Source organism: Sesamum indicum, linkage group LG1, assembly GCF_026168435.1.
Source record: "Sesamum indicum cultivar Baizhima isolate 11 linkage group LG1, ASM2616843v1, whole genome shotgun sequence".
NCBI lineage: Eukaryota > Viridiplantae > Streptophyta > Magnoliopsida > Lamiales > Pedaliaceae > Sesamum > Sesamum indicum.
Genome location: NC_142657.1, coordinates 15,005,416 through 15,020,700, shown reverse-complemented (window position 1 = coordinate 15,020,700; position 15,285 = coordinate 15,005,416). Strand labels below are relative to the sequence as shown.

The following is a 15,285-nucleotide window of genomic DNA, read 5'->3' as shown; positions in this document are numbered from 1 at the left end:
CAATGACCTCTTGAATGCAAGGTCTTCAACAATTAACAAATATTATTTAAAAACCAAAATCACAAACAATTCTGATATCTCTTCAACCCTCATATAATTAAATACTGATGGGTATGCATAAAATATGTGGAAAATGCCTATAATATCTTTAATGAAGGGCATTTAAGTCCTTTCGCTTTTGGATTCGCGTCTCTTCTATCGGATGGGTCGGAGCTGTCTTGATCGGATCTGCATCTGCATACCCGCTTGAAGATCCAGGCAATGAGAGCCGTCCGATCATGAACGTAAGCTAGTTGGATAAGGCCATGTGGCCCATTCAACAGTATCCACCTAAGCTCTATAAAATACCCAAGACGCTACATTTGAGGTAATTAATATTGAGCCATTTCGGTCTACACCTTTAATCGCGTACTTTTACCTTGATCAACCTAACTTGAGTGTTGGAGAGTCGTTGTCGGGGACGTGCCCGACGAGCTCACTATTCTTGTCTTATTCTTAGGAACCCAACATGTGATTTTGAAAAAGTTAGCTAATTGTGAGGAGGTCGCTCATCTATATTGTTGAATTTGAGCAAGATCAAATAATGTTTCTATGAATTGAAAGCTCCATCACAGCAAATAAAGATTAGGACACCCAAGTAAAGTAAAGATCGTAATCACGAGTACCGCCGTCAACAGTAACGGGAAAAAGACGGACACCATTCTATCTATTTATCTATATATATATACACACGCATATCAGTACATGATCTTGCAAACAGACCCAAATTACTACCTCATAACACCTCGAGGACCGTGAAACCCAAAATCCAGCAGACAACAACAAGGGCACAGTCATAGCGCCCTTAGCCAATCAGAGCTCGACAGCACATCCTTAAAAAACCACCTGGTTTTGGTGGCCCACTAGTTCTGGTTTGAGGTAATCTCACATGAGATGGATCCCCCACAAGTGTGCATGCTGCTTTGTCAGACAGCACTGTTGAAAAAGAAGGCCAGAATTGTTTTCACCAAAAGGAAACAACAAAAGAAAGAGAAACTGTAGACATATAAATGCCCTACCAAGCTACCTACCTATATAGCTACAACCCTAAAACTTTACTACATCTTTTTGCAAAAGGGAAATATATTGGAGAAATAATCAATTATTTGTTTAGGAAATATGAACTATACTTGAGATCAGGGTTTCCATTTTTAGATCATCCTTTCTGCAAATTGCAAAAATTGGGGTTTGGTTGGGAAGAGAGAGAAGAAAATTAGGGAAATGGGAAGAGGAAAAGTAGAGCTCAAGAGGATAGAGAACAAGATCAACAGACAGGTGACTTTCTCAAAGAGGAGGGGTGGTTTGCTGAAGAAAGCCCATGAGATCTCTGTGCTCTGTGATGCCGAAGTAGCTTTGATTGTTTTTTCCCATAAAGGGAAGCTCTTTGAGTATTCTACTGATTCTTGGTAAGTTTTCTGTCTCCATTCCATTTTTTTTATTATTATAATATGTTTTTATTGTTTGCTTTTCTTCATCAAACCCTTTTCCCCCACTTTTCTCAACTCCTAAATACAGAATATGCAATTTTAATTGCAGTTCAAGACTAGGGTTTTCATCATTCTTCCTTTCTACTTCTGATACCTTGTCTAGGTTTTCATTTTTTTGTGCTTGCTGAGTTTTGAGCTTAATTAATTAAAGTTTGAGTTTGGTTTATTTTCCACTAACTAAATGTGTATTAACATGTTCCACATCATATCATGGTTAATCCTCTTTAATTCCTTTTCAGAAAACTAAACCTAAAATTCATGTCTTAATTATGTCTTATGTTTCTTGTTGTTTTTTCATGCTCCTGATCAGTGCTAGCTAGGTTGAACAATTAACCTATTTTCCAGTGTTTTATGCGAGATTTTTGTGTTTTATATATTTAATATTTCCTTATAATTAGAAATTAATTTCTACCCTGTTCATAATTAGACTTCAAACCCTTTTTATGTATCAACTCAATAATAAATTTTAGGTGGCTGTAAAATGCATGGAAGACAGATATTCTTGGCACATATATATATATATATATATAATATCGTCTGATATATTGCTGGGGGTGTCGCTGCTTTTATCCAGTGAATATATAGATAGTCCTTTTTGTAATGCCGTTGGTTTTGCTGACATTGATATGATATTCAGGCATCACTTCGTTTCTCGGAGTACTTCCAGTTTTTGCACACGGGGTTTTCTAGATTCTTAGGTCATAATTAGGTTGTCTTGAATCTTGGAACTTGAACTAATTACCACTAAAATTGAACAATATATCTTTTGTCATTTCCCTGTGGAAAGGAATTTTTGCAGTCTGTTCTTAATTGGGGACGGGGATGGGGATGGGGATGGGGTGGGGGCTCCGGGAGCCTTCGGAATCTGTATAAGTGAGGGTCTACAGTTCTTTCTTGACAGGAATTGAATCATGTTGAAAGACTTAAAGATGGGTTTTTTGTTATTTAATTTAATTTATTGAAAGATTAATTAACAAATATATAACTAGAAGAAATTTACTATTGTTTGGCTTTGAACTAAAAATAGTGGTAAATAGTTATTATAATTATGATGGTTATGACACAGAGCAAATGTTTTTGTTATGTCTTATAGTCATAACAAATATTTTAACAACACTAGCAAAAATTACAGTCAACAATTATTGCGTGGCTGTGATCAATGCAGAATTAAAGAAGGTATATGAATGAAAAATATCTTTAATTAATTAAATTTTATATGAAAAGTACCTTATTGATCATTTTTTTTGGTTATATATTGAAGCTTTAATTAATCCCAAAGTGAAAGTAATTTCTCTCAAACAAGTTAAGCAAAATATTTTGATTTGAAATATTAAAAGAGTTTACTACAAATTAAAATTAGTTGTACCTTTTCCCTTGAAAATTTAATGTACATACATATATATATAACAGACAACGTACAAGGTCGTAATGCTGTATATAATTAAAAATACAACAGCTGTAACCTCGTTTATTCGAGAATAACATAGGTCACAAGATGTACTGCATTTGTGCAAATTTTCCTAGGTAGCTACAAATAATGTTAGAGAGAGAGAGAGAGATGAGTAATATATATATATATATATATATATGTCTGAGTGTGTTTGAGTTGAGTAAGTGTAAATATGATGGAGGGGCGGGCATAGAATAGCTGTTTCATAAAGCCTGGTAATGGTAGTGGTAGGAAAGCAGAGTTAATTTCTATCTCAGAATTGCCCAAAAACAATAACAATAAATTGATGAGCGTTTGAGAGTCATGAGGAATCTACTTTTTGATACAAAACATATCTTAAACTTTCATTTATGTTAAGCATTCCTCAGATGAATCAAATACATGCATATATATGTAGATGTAGTATAGTACTAGTGGTAGGTCAGCTTTTAATTTAATTTGACACTCGAGAAAATGAATTTTTTGCTACTTACACTTCAAAAATTATTATTGTTAAACAACACTATTTATTAGGGCTAAATAAAATCAATATAAAAACTTATATTTTGACCATAATTAATCAATATTTGTCATGATTTTAATTATAAATAAAATATTTATCATGATTTTTATGTATGACTAATTATGTTTTAGCCCAGCAAAAACATCGAGTTGCAGTTGAAGATTGTGAATATAGTTCAAATAAGCATCACGAATTTTTAGCAGTTTTTAATTGCGTGCAGTCTTCTATTAGAAAATAGTATTATATTTTGTATTATTCAAAATATATATATATATAGCCCATGTATAAAATATTTTTCATATATACAAAGAGGATATTATTATATATGTAATCATGTATATATATTAAATCGAACATGGAGTACAATACAATTTGATGCATAGTAGAATGCTTCCTCTCCACCTGTGTAACATGGTTTAGTTATCAGGATCATTAATACTCATGGTCGTATAAATTAAATGTTACATCCTCAATCAAGTCTTGAACAACCAAAGTAACAAATGAAAACGACGTCACAAAATCAGAAATAATTCAGGCATCCTCAAGCAAGTGAATAAATATATGGGTTGTTATACTTGTATATATACATAAATCGTATCCATATATAAAATGAAATAAAACAATATTAATACTCGATTGGATGTGTATGTCTGTTTGTTTACATAACTTTATTGGTTTAATTGTATTTACTATCTCATATAGTACCGGATAGCAAAACAAGGATTCTAAATATAGGAATGACAAAAGTATTTTCGAATTAATTTTTTTTTTTGTAAGTGTAGGTTTTCGATCATCGAATTTTTAAACGTAATGAAAATTTGCTTATGTGGATAAAAGTTAGGCCTTTTCTTGTGAATTTTTGCTGACTGAGTATTTTTTTATGTGCCACGTAAACATTTAATTATTTTAAAATTTTATATTATGTATATAATTATAAAAATAAAATTATTATTTTATATAATAAATTAAAATAAAATTAAACACCCGCCTCCCATTCCCTCCCCGGCCACCCACCAACCCAATCCCTCCCTCGCTCTACCCTTGACGTCGCTGTCGCCATCCCCAAGAGACGGGAGGCAACGTGATGTCGCCCAGTGTACACTTGGGCGATCGTTGCCGCCGTCACCCAGACCAGGAGCACCTCACCCCCTTTTGGGGGGAGGCATGGAGAAAGTGCGTGGTGGCGGGGTAGGCAGAGGGGGTGGGGTCAATTTTTTAATTAAATTTGTATTATAAAGATAATAATTTTAATTTTTATGATTTAAAATTATCTATGATATTATTATTTTTTTATATTTTTAAGCATTTATATTTTATGTGTATATATATTTTAATTAATGATATATTTTAAAATGTGAAAAATATTTATACACACTCAAAGATGCCATGCCACGAAAACTAGTATATAAATAAATTAAATTTTGTTTTTATACAATTTGACATTTCTTTCCATGTAATCTGTTATGTGGCAGAGGAGAAATAAAAAAAATGTCCAATCAGTAAAAAATATAAAAAATATTTTATTTTTTCCACATTTTTGCTTATATGGCAGGGGTTTTTCCATTTAAACGCTTAGGTGGCAGTTGATATTTTAGAAATAAAAAATCTAATCAGCAAAAGTCCCAAAAAAAAAGTCCTAATTTTTGTCTATGCAAGCAAATTTTGGCCATTTTTAAAAATTCGATGGTTGAAGTCCTACAATTGCAAAAACAAAAAAAAATTTAACTCTGGTGTATTTTTGCCACCCCTATATTTAGGGTCCTTATTTTGCCACCACCCCTAATATATGGACAGTAAATACAATTAAGCGTAACCTTATTATAATGGATATTATGCAGACATGAAATATATATATATATACATACATATATATATGTACCCTTAATTAACCGCAGTTGAATGATATTTATGTAGCAGCATGGACAGGATCCTGGAGAAGTATGAAAGATACTCATTTGCAGAAAGACAACTAGTTGCAAATGAGCCTCAGTCCCCTGTAAGTTCGTTTGCTCAATTAATTTATTGCTTAATTACATACGCTAATTAATGATGTTTTAAATCAGACACTTTTTAACGTTAATTGGTAGCTGTGCAGGCAAACTGGAGCCTGGAATACAGCAAACTTAGGGCTAGAATTGACCTCTTGCAAAAAAATCATAGGTAATTAAGCAAGCTTGTTATAATTAATTAAACAGGATTAATAAATGATGCATCAGATAAAACTACATTTATATATGTTTAATTTATTTTTCTATTTTTTGGTCTACAATTGTCCCATATATATATATAGGCACTACATGGGAGAAGATCTTGACTCCATGAGCCTCAAAGATCTTCAGAATCTTGAACAACAACTTGACACTGCTCTCAAGAACATTCGATCTAGAAAGGTATATGTATATGTCTAATTATGATCCATCGTGTCATTTATAATATAAACTCTTTCGAAGATTAATGTCTCGAGCTAATGAAATCTTAATACTGTTTTGTTGTAATACAGAATCAACTCTTGTACGATTCCATCTCCGAATTGCAGCGAAAGGTTTGTCTCAACTACGTACATACTCATGAATATAATTCCTCGTCAACATATTGTATATAGTCAATTCAGTAGTCGGACATCGTATGGTTCGAATATATTTTTGGTCCCGTAACTTAGATCATTTGACGTTTATATTTTTCGAACTTTTTAGATTAGCATTTTGATCCTGCATCTTTTTAAGTTTTGCAACTTCAATCATTTTTTTCACCGGTGTTCACCATTCTCACCGAAGAAATAAATGTGCATCTCATGTACCTTTTGAAATTGGGGTTACTGTTACTATTGGCTCATTTTGCCAGCATTTTTATCCCTTAACTTCTTGGGTAGAAGTGGCGAAAAAATGACTGAAATACTGAAAATTAAAATAATGCAGGACCAAATATCATTGGCCACAACCACGTAACAATTGTTGGCTGTAGTTTTTACATGTGTGGCTAAAAAGGCATAGCAAAAATATTTCACCATGACAAAAAAATATTTCCATGATGGATAAGCTAAGTTTTTGCATGAATTTTAGTTATTTACCCACAACTTGCAGTTAATAGCCATTAAAAATATAGGCAACAATATTTTTTTTTTAATATGCCTAAATTACGAGATCAAAAATATATTTAAGCCAAGAATAATTGTGGGAGAATCATATGAGAGAATGTCTTATCCAACCATGAAATAAGAAAAATAAACAAATTATTTTTCTTCCTAGGTTTTTATCAACTAGTATTCTATAGCCAATAAATTCTATTATTCGAAAATACGTTAGTTACTGTACTATTCTAATAATCTCTATACATAATCTGTTTTTGGACAGGAAAAGGCAATACAAGAGGAAAACAGCATGCTGTCGAAGCAGGTGACTATACGTACTAATACATTGTGCTATCATACTGCTATCTGTCTCATTTCTTAATCTGGGACTAACATTGTATATCACACTGCAAGAATTATAGCCTACAATATTCTTAGATACTGATGGTCAATTTCTTTGATATATATCCATAGATCAAAGAGAAGGAGCATGAAATAGGGCAGCAGCCAGAGTGGGAGCACCAAAATCACGGCCCTAACGCACCACAAATGCCACCACCACCACCGCCGCCGCCGTTCTTGATGGCCACCCCCCATCAACTCCCTGCCTTGAACATCGGGTAATGCCTATGGATCAAGGGCCAATTCCAAATTTCCAATACTCAGCTATATGAATTTTGGCAATATTGCTATGAATGATTGTTTAGATCGAGTTAGTTTTAGACATGTCGATCCATATAGAGAGTTTTCAACAAACTTGGATTGAACTCTCAGCTTGATTATCCAAAATGAACCTTAATTAATTGTGTTTATCCACAAAAAATTTAATTTTACGATTGAGGTTTTGGCTTTTGTATTTTATGTGAGGTAATAGCTCTAATCCTTATTCATGAATTTCATGACTTATTTTACAACATTGACGCAGGCATGGATACGTTGGGGAAGCGACAGAGACGGGTACGAGGAAGAATGAGCTTGACCTCACTCTTGATTCACTCTATTCATGCCATCTTGGATGCTTTGCTGCCTGAAAATTGGCCATTTAATTAACTTTCTGCATGCGGGCTAAGGAATAATTAATATATATTCAGAGGCTTGTGACTTAATTGTTCGTCTGTTGTTTTGTGTGTTTAATCAAATCTTGATGACATATTACTTCTTGCAATGACTTATGTATTAACGTGGCTGCATTTGTAATCTATAGTATATATATATATATGTATGTTGTGACTTAGCTACAACCGTCATGAGCTGAGACTGATCGGGCCATGTTGTCCATGTCGTATCTTGATTGCCCCATGTTTTATCTGGATTCATTCTTCTATATAAACTACGGGCCGGGCCTTAGGTGAGTTTGGATTCGGACATTGACACTATCATCTCCCACAAGATTGTCACTAGAAAAACAAGTCATCGTATTGTCAACTCTAATTATTCATTAACTTCGACAAATTAACTCCAATTATTAGAATAAAAGTGAAGCTAAAGCATAATAAAATTGCTAGATAAAAATTCCAGATTCCAAGAAGCTAATAATAAGCAGTTAGTCTCCGCAGGAACATGCATGATCCTACAGTCAAACAATCAAACATAGGTCCGAAAGGCCTAAAAAGATCAAAGAAGCAAAAAGAGAAAGGATCTCTGCAGGCCCATGTCATCATGTAGTACGTAGTTTGGCTTAGCCAATGCCCCACTTTGCTGCCCTTTTCTCCACACGATCTTCTTCAAGACCTGCACTTTCCATCCATTTATAGGAGTTAGAAAACTTAGGTCATATCGCAACATCATGGTGAGAATAGGCACGAAAATGCCTCATTTTGGCTTAAACGTGCAGGACGATTAGGCCTCTATTTCGGATCCGTCGACCACAGCCTGAGACCACGCAAGTTGCACTGCTGTTTTTGCCGGTGTCGTTTGGGATGATTCCGGCGGTGGTGTTAAGAAATTGAGAGGGATAAGTGACCGGAGAATCATGATTGTGGTTGATTTAAGAAATGCGGTGCAATGGGCACAGAGTTGAGAATCATGATGTGGTTAGTAGGGGTGATGAAAAAATTTTAGAACCATCCTGTTGGAAAATAACAATATATTATTCATACAATTATCCCATAAATAAATCTCCTATATAATTAAATAATTATGTGCACACAAATATTAATCATATAGCCACATAATTGCGGATCGAATTAATTTTAAGTACCGGAAGAATGTTGATCCATGCATAAGGACGAGCCTCATCTACAAGCCCGTGCTTTGACTGGATTACTAACACATTATCTTCACGATCTCTCCCACGTTGGATCTTGCTCCAAGACTTGTGCAAATCACGATTATACGTTACTCGCCTTGGTGGATTTTACTACTACAGTAACCCACTAGTTTATACACCTCAAATCCAAGGAGCCTATGGTGCACTCCAAGGAAGAACTTAGAGAGAGAGAGAGACAGAGAGAGAGTATTGTGATCAAACTCATTAGTGTTTTTGTGTTGTAATTTGATGACAACCATGTACCTTCTTTATAGGTGTACATTACCCTATACCTAAAAGGAGTCCATATCCCAATTCATAATTGGAAGACAACAAACTCTATCCTAGATAGAATTATCACAAAGAAGTCCTTATCCCAATATGTATTTGAGAGATTCAAATTTTATTTCAAATATGGATGCATATTGGGTCACGGGTCCACTAACATGATACAATATCCAATACGCCGAAAACTGTTTGAGACGACAAATCAAATCATTTTCGATGATTTATTTTTCAAACCGCAATTCTAAATTTAGAGTAAAATCGCAACGCACTATTAATTTGATTTTAATTTAGAACTTAGAAAAAGCCAAAAATCGCATCACACCACTAACTATATAATTAATTTTTTAAATTATATATATAATAATTCGATAAAATAAATAATTTTTAGAAGAATTTTATATTCGAATTATATAATCTCAAAATTCACATGTTATCAAAGATAGAATTATTAAACCCATCTAGTATTGTCTAAATTTTTCATTCATTTTCCCCCCTATTTTTTTCCTCCCTCTTTTCTCTTCTCTTTTCTCTTCCCTCTTTCTTTGTTCTATCTTTCTATCTTTTATCTCTATTATCTCTAAAGTCGATGATTGACCTCTGTTAGATTAAGTGTTATCTTGTTGGATTAATGTATATGATCTTATATTTCAATCTATTTAAAGTTGTGGATTGGAGATGTATGGTGCAGCATGTAGGTTTTTCTCGCTTATTAGATACAAATACTTATTTTATTTTCTTAATTTTTGTTAGTCTCATATCTTATTTTTGCTATAAATATTAATACCGCACAAACTGCACCTTTGATTTTGATTTAAAAAGTGACAATTTAAAAAAATATCTTATAAAATCGTCAATGACAATTTAATTCAATAATAGATTTAAAAAAAAAACTCAAACTGCAGCGTGAACACCCTAGTGATTAGCACTTAACATACTTTCTCTTTTGATTTTTCTAAGGAATAACTAAATAGACATTTCTTTAGTTTCAACATTTTAGAATTCTTCAGTTTAAAATATAAAATCAAATTATTATAATACCTCACCTAGTTAATACCAATTTGCCGGAATTATATTAAGATACTTGTAAAAATAATACCAATTTAATTGCATTTGAATTGAAAGATCTAAACTTATAAATTTAATAATAAATAGTTTTAATTTATTACAATAATTCTAAATTTAAAAAATTTCAAATTTTTTAATTTTTTTAATTTTAAATTATATTTTATTAAATATTGATAAATTTTAAAAAAATTAAAACAAAATTATTTAAAATTATTTCATCAAATTTGAATTCATCAATTCAAATACAATTAATAAATTTACCCACCGGTAAATTTCTGTTCTCTGCTGGGCCTCGCCGTTTCCACAATTTACGGTAAAAGATGATTCCCCAGGTAATTACATGATTATCTTTTGCAACTATATTCGGGATAAATATATTCCCACTCATCCTACTCTTTTTAGATTCATCAATCAACTTAAATCCACACGCACACACACAGAGCAAAAGGAGATATGGGAGTGGAGGAAGTGATGACGTTGGTGGTGGAGAAGCTGAAAGCAGCTCTGCTGGCCCTGGAAAACCTGGCCGGCGAGGCTTTGGCATGGGTTGACAGAGTCTTCCCACCGGAGACAAGGGGTGACAAGATCCACCACTGCCTCCACGTTGCTCTCCCGTACCTCATCGCCAGCGTGGTTCTTGCAGTGGTCGTATGTTTCTGCCGCTGCTGCTGCGGATGCTGCCGGGGCGGGGGAAGGGTGAGGATGATGAAAGCCCCAGGAAGGAATTACAGGATGCCTAGGCATGTGTTTGAGAGAAATGCCAAGGGTTACTTTCATAATCTACGGGCTCATCCTGGAGATCAACTTTGTTAACTCATTTTATGTTTTCAGTTGTGCTATATGCATGTGGGATTTACTTGTGATTTATCATGTCTAAGATTGTGTGGATCAATTGGCACTTAGTTTCGTCGTGTAATGTTTAGCTTGGACGTTTATATATTGCCCCATTTTCCTACTTCCAATTTAGGTAATTAATTCCGACATTTTTTCAATAATTTTTTTCATCATTCATTCAATAATATGGAATTAGATGGCTTATTTTGAATGAATCAATTGCAGACGAGTAGTAGTATAAACTAGTTCATGTTCAAAATCAAGCACAAGAGAATTAATTATTGGCTTTCAATAATTATTATTAATCATAAATAAATAAAAATCAAAACAAAATCTTACTAATTCAGCATGTAAATTATTTTTCATAATTATAAATCATAAGAAATATTTTTGTCAATATATTTTAAGTCACACATAGAAAAATTACAATCAATATTATTGTGTGATCTAGTAAATATTGAGATATGAATATTAAATAAATAAAATAGTCATTTAACAAAGAGCAATAAAGTTTATTAAAAAATCTATAACTTTTCGTAATTGAGTTTTATTTAGGGTTACGTAATGGTTTATAGTGCACCAAATAATATTTCAATTGTAAAAGTGAGGAGCTATATAAGATAGATATTAATAGAAAGAAGTGTATGTTGTTCTGTACATAGTTTGACTAACCCTTTGGGGTTTTTTCTTTAATCAATTTTTATGGAATTGGAAAACAAAATTTAAATCTACTTTTAAAAAGGACAACAAACCTTTTCGCCTTTTATCTTGTCGAGATTCGATTATTAAAAGAAGAGAATTGCTTCTTTGATGTTTCAGCATAAATGCAATTAATATAATTAAGATAAACATAATAAATTAAAAGATCATCCAAGAAAACAACAGGAACTAATAATAATATTCATATAGCGATCTAGAAAGCTTACATATCATTTTTTTTCTTAAAATAGAACAACTGAAATAAGCAGGCAAAATTAACAGTAGAACTCAAGATGAAAGGAGAAATAAATGTTTCCAAACTTGTAGTAAGGGAGGTAGGAGGAGTTGAGTAATTAGTAGATGGATGATTTCTAGTTGCGAAGACGACGAAAATAGTGAGCAGGATCTTCCTCGAACTCATCCCTGTACATGTAGACACCCCTTCCTCCAGGTGCTCTCATATTTTTCCTCTCATTTGATCCAACTCCTACTCCAAGAAGCTTGGAAATGACCCATGCACCCACCAACACTCCACCTACTATTACTAATCTTTTCGTTGCCTCATTCCAATTAGTCTCCTCCATCTCAGAGGTCTTGTTGGATGCACCATTGCCATCACTTCTGCAGGAACCCATTTCGACTAATGTTCAAGTTTGTGTTGAGGTGCCAATTAACAACTGCAAATTCAACACTTTATATGTAAAGGCTGCACTGGGGGGTGGGATTCATTCAATTCATTAGTTATCTTCTTCATTAATATCGTCTTGTGGTTAATTTATTATTTCTTGTTTATGATGAGATTAAGTGCAACTTTTTAGGTTTTATTCAATGCTAGGCCTGGCATGCAAAGAGTCCCAAGGAAACGAAAAGACTTCTCACACATGTACACACACATAAACATTGGCTGCTCCACTGCCCAAAGGGAACTTTTACATGCAATCACATAATATACTTGTCATCTCCAACTCAAGAATAACAATCAATTTTATCATATTGATTTGATTCAATCAAAATTTAATTTGAATAAAAAGATTTCCTATCAAAATTGTAATTCTATATATGATCAATTGATTTTTTTGTTAACTGGTTCAATCAAATCAATTTAATAATCTAATGACCTAATAATTTATCCAATTTGATTGTCGTCCAATTTTGGAAACATTGAGAGTAGGTAACTAAGTAAAAGATGGATTTCTAAAGCATGTTATTTTACAAATTCTACAATACTACAAAAATTGACCTCATGAATCAAATAATACTTCTCTATTCTCCCACTTTCCTTGCGCGAGAGAGTAGAGAAGTGCAAAATAGTCTTCAACACCAAAACGCGTGCCTGCGAATTATTCAATCACGACAAAAATCCTGTCCATTATCGTAAGCACCCTGTTGATCCAACGGCAAAAATGATGGGGTGGATTCAAGAATTTCACATAGATATCATCAATATCTTAGTGATCAGTTCCAAGATTCTCATAAAATCAAACACAACTACCAGCAGAAGTAGTACTGAGACCTGTGTTGTTCTTCAGCACCATGATGATCAGTTTATTCTCCCTCTTCTGCCTCTCTCTCACCCTTGCAGTTTTCTCAAGATTAGTCTACAAGCTATGGTTAGGCCCGATTCATATGCAACAGAAGCTGCAGTCCCAAGGACTCAAAGGGCCCTCTTACAAACTCTTACATGGAAACACTAAAGAGATCATCAGTATGAGGAAAGAAGCCATTAAAGCTCCCTGTGATTTAGGGCAGCATGATATGTTCCCAAGAATTCTTCCACATTTGAATACTTGGATGAAGTTATATGGTAAAACCCATCTTTTCCCTTTTCTGATTCTTGTTGTCAGTAATTGATAAGATGAGTTTTTGAATACTTTTGCTGTAACAGGCAAGAATTTCCTTATCTGGATTGGTAATCAGCCTCAAATAGTTGTTACTGAGCCTGAGTTGGTTAGGGAAATATTGACCGATAAGGAAGGAGTTTACCGGAAAATAAAACCTATAAGTTATGCAAAGAAACTTCTAGGAGATGGGCTTGTAGTAGCAGAAGGGGAAAAATGGTCAAAGCTAAGGAAACTAGCCAATCATGCTTTCCATGGAGAGAGCTTGAAGGTGGATTCTTGTTTGTGAATATGTGTGTGTGTGTGTGTGTGGGTGTGGGTGTGGGTGTGTGTGTAGTCATGACCAATTTGCAATTTCCTTCAATTTGTAGGATATGGTTTCGGCAATGGTAGAAAGTGTGGATACAATGCTGGAGAGATGGAGATATCATGAAGGGAAAGAAATTGAAGTATCTAAGGAATTTAAGCTTTTGACATCAGATGTTATCTCAAGAACAGCCTTTGGAAGCAGTTATGTGGAAGGGAAGAATATCTTTGATATGATGATGAAGTTGGGTGTTTTGATTGCTAAGAACACTTTTAAGATTAGACTCTTTGGTCTGAAGTAAGTTCTTTTCACCATTATAATCATCTAGAGCATGTGTCCTTGTAGTAGCTAGAATATGGATCATCAACTTTCACCTGGCTTCTGCTGCTAACTTATAAGTGTTTCATATTGCAGGAAGATTTGGAGGTCGAAAGATGATATTGAATCGGACAAAATTGAGCAATCATTACACGATTCTATCTTGTCATTGGTTAAGAAAAGGGAAGATAAGGTAAAGGCAGGGGAATCAGACAACTTTGGAAATGATTTTCTGGGATCCCTCCTAAAAGTTCACCATGATATTGATCCAAAAAGCAGAATCTCAGTCGATGATATAGTTGATGAATGCAAGGTATTCTATATTGCCGGGCACGAAACAACTAGCACCTTGCTCTCGTGGACTGTCTTTCTCTTGTCCATTTTCACAGAATGGCAAGAAAAAGCAAGGGACGAGGTGGTTCAAGTCTTTGGCCAGGAAAAACCAACAGCAGAAGGCATTGCCAGGCTTAAAATCGTACGTACCTAGATTCTATATTGAAATTGTGCGAAACTTTTGGTTTCTCATTTTCCTTTACTGTCATGCAGTTAACGATGATTGTTTATGAAGCATTAAGGCTTTACAGCCCCGTTCTTTCTATTACTAGAAGAGTACACAGAAACATCAAGTTGGGAAAATATGAAATTCCTGCAAATGTTCAGGTGAATGTTCCAACACTAGCACTACATCGGAATCCTGAGATATGGGGAAAAGATGCCCATATGTTCAAGCCAGAGAGATTTGCTGAAGGATTGGCTAATGCAGCAAACAGAAATTCCATGGCATTTCTCCCTTTTGCTGCTGGTCCTCGATCATGTGTGGGCAATAACTTTGCAGTTAATGAAGCTAAGATGACGCTCTCGATGATTTTGCAGCGTTATAGATTAGCGCTCTCGCCAAATTATATCCATGCGCCTTACCAGTTTCTTACTGTTCAGCCTCAACATGGAGTTCAGATCATTCTGCATTTGCTGTGAAACAGATCAATTCTTTACTGCTTTGTGTCAATATGTATGCATATGTTGGTTATAAAATGTCCTCGGCAAATAACTAAATAATCTATTTGTGGGTCGCACAGACAGTTTGTTTTGACTGCTATGATCATGTACATATTTCTTGTTTTCCAGCATTCGGCTTTACCGATA

The 15,285-nt window shown here is 34.0% G+C and overlaps 2 protein-coding genes across 4 annotated transcripts; both read left to right on the top strand.

Moving 5' to 3' along the window:
- Positions 1-795: 795 nt before the first annotated feature.
- On the top strand, positions 796-7,851 carry LOC105180307 (agamous-like MADS-box protein AP1). 2 transcript variants are annotated; one of them, XM_088879553.1, is made up of 8 exons: positions 796-1,445; positions 5,393-5,474; positions 5,574-5,638; positions 5,769-5,868; positions 5,979-6,020; positions 6,829-6,870; positions 7,020-7,165; positions 7,471-7,851. In XM_088879553.1, exons 1-8 carry the CDS (start codon positions 1,261-1,263, stop codon positions 7,574-7,576), a joined length of 768 nt encoding a protein of 255 aa, XP_088735679.1. In that variant the 5' UTR covers positions 796-1,260; the 3' UTR covers positions 7,577-7,851. The 2 variants fall into 2 exon arrangements, with proteins under 2 accessions (XP_088735679.1, XP_088735680.1); XM_088879554.1 differs by having other exon boundaries at positions 811-1,445; positions 5,396-5,474.
- Positions 7,852-13,055: 5,204 nt separating this feature from the next.
- LOC105179841 (cytochrome P450 CYP749A22-like) lies at positions 13,056-15,269 on the top strand. Of its 2 annotated transcripts, none has more exons than XM_020691450.2 (5): positions 13,056-13,483; positions 13,565-13,788; positions 13,889-14,121; positions 14,239-14,617; positions 14,803-15,269. In XM_020691450.2, the coding sequence occupies exons 1-5, from the start codon at positions 13,213-13,215 to the stop codon at positions 15,115-15,117; spliced, it is 1,422 nt and encodes a 473-aa protein (XP_020547109.1). In that variant the 5' UTR covers positions 13,056-13,212; the 3' UTR covers positions 15,118-15,269. The 2 variants fall into 2 exon arrangements, with proteins under 2 accessions (XP_020547109.1, XP_011101779.1); XM_011103477.3 differs by having other exon boundaries at positions 13,065-13,483; positions 14,689-15,269.
- The last annotated feature ends 16 nt before the right edge of the window (positions 15,270-15,285 follow it).

What these genes read in the sequence shown, in the direction of transcription:
- LOC105180307 (XM_088879553.1), top strand. Translation starts at nt 1,261, where the DNA reads ATGGGAAGAGGAAAAGTAGAGCTCAAGAGGATAGAGAACAAGATCAAC. An exon ending in CAAATGAGCCTCAGTCCCCT is followed by an intron (nt 5,475 to 5,573) that starts GTAAGTTCGTTT and finishes GTAGCTGTGCAG; the next exon opens with GCAAACTGGAGCCTGGAATA. An exon ending in CTCTTGCAAAAAAATCATAG is followed by an intron (nt 5,639 to 5,768) that starts GTAATTAAGCAA and finishes ATATATATATAG; the next exon opens with GCACTACATGGGAGAAGATC.
- LOC105179841 (XM_011103477.3), top strand. Translation starts at nt 13,213, where the DNA reads ATGATGATCAGTTTATTCTCCCTCTTCTGCCTCTCTCTCACCCTTGCA. An exon ending in TACTTGGATGAAGTTATATG is followed by an intron (nt 13,484 to 13,564) that starts GTAAAACCCATC and finishes TTGCTGTAACAG; the next exon opens with GCAAGAATTTCCTTATCTGG. An exon ending in GCATTGCCAGGCTTAAAATC is followed by an intron (nt 14,618 to 14,688) that starts GTACGTACCTAG and finishes ACTGTCATGCAG; the next exon opens with TTAACGATGATTGTTTATGA.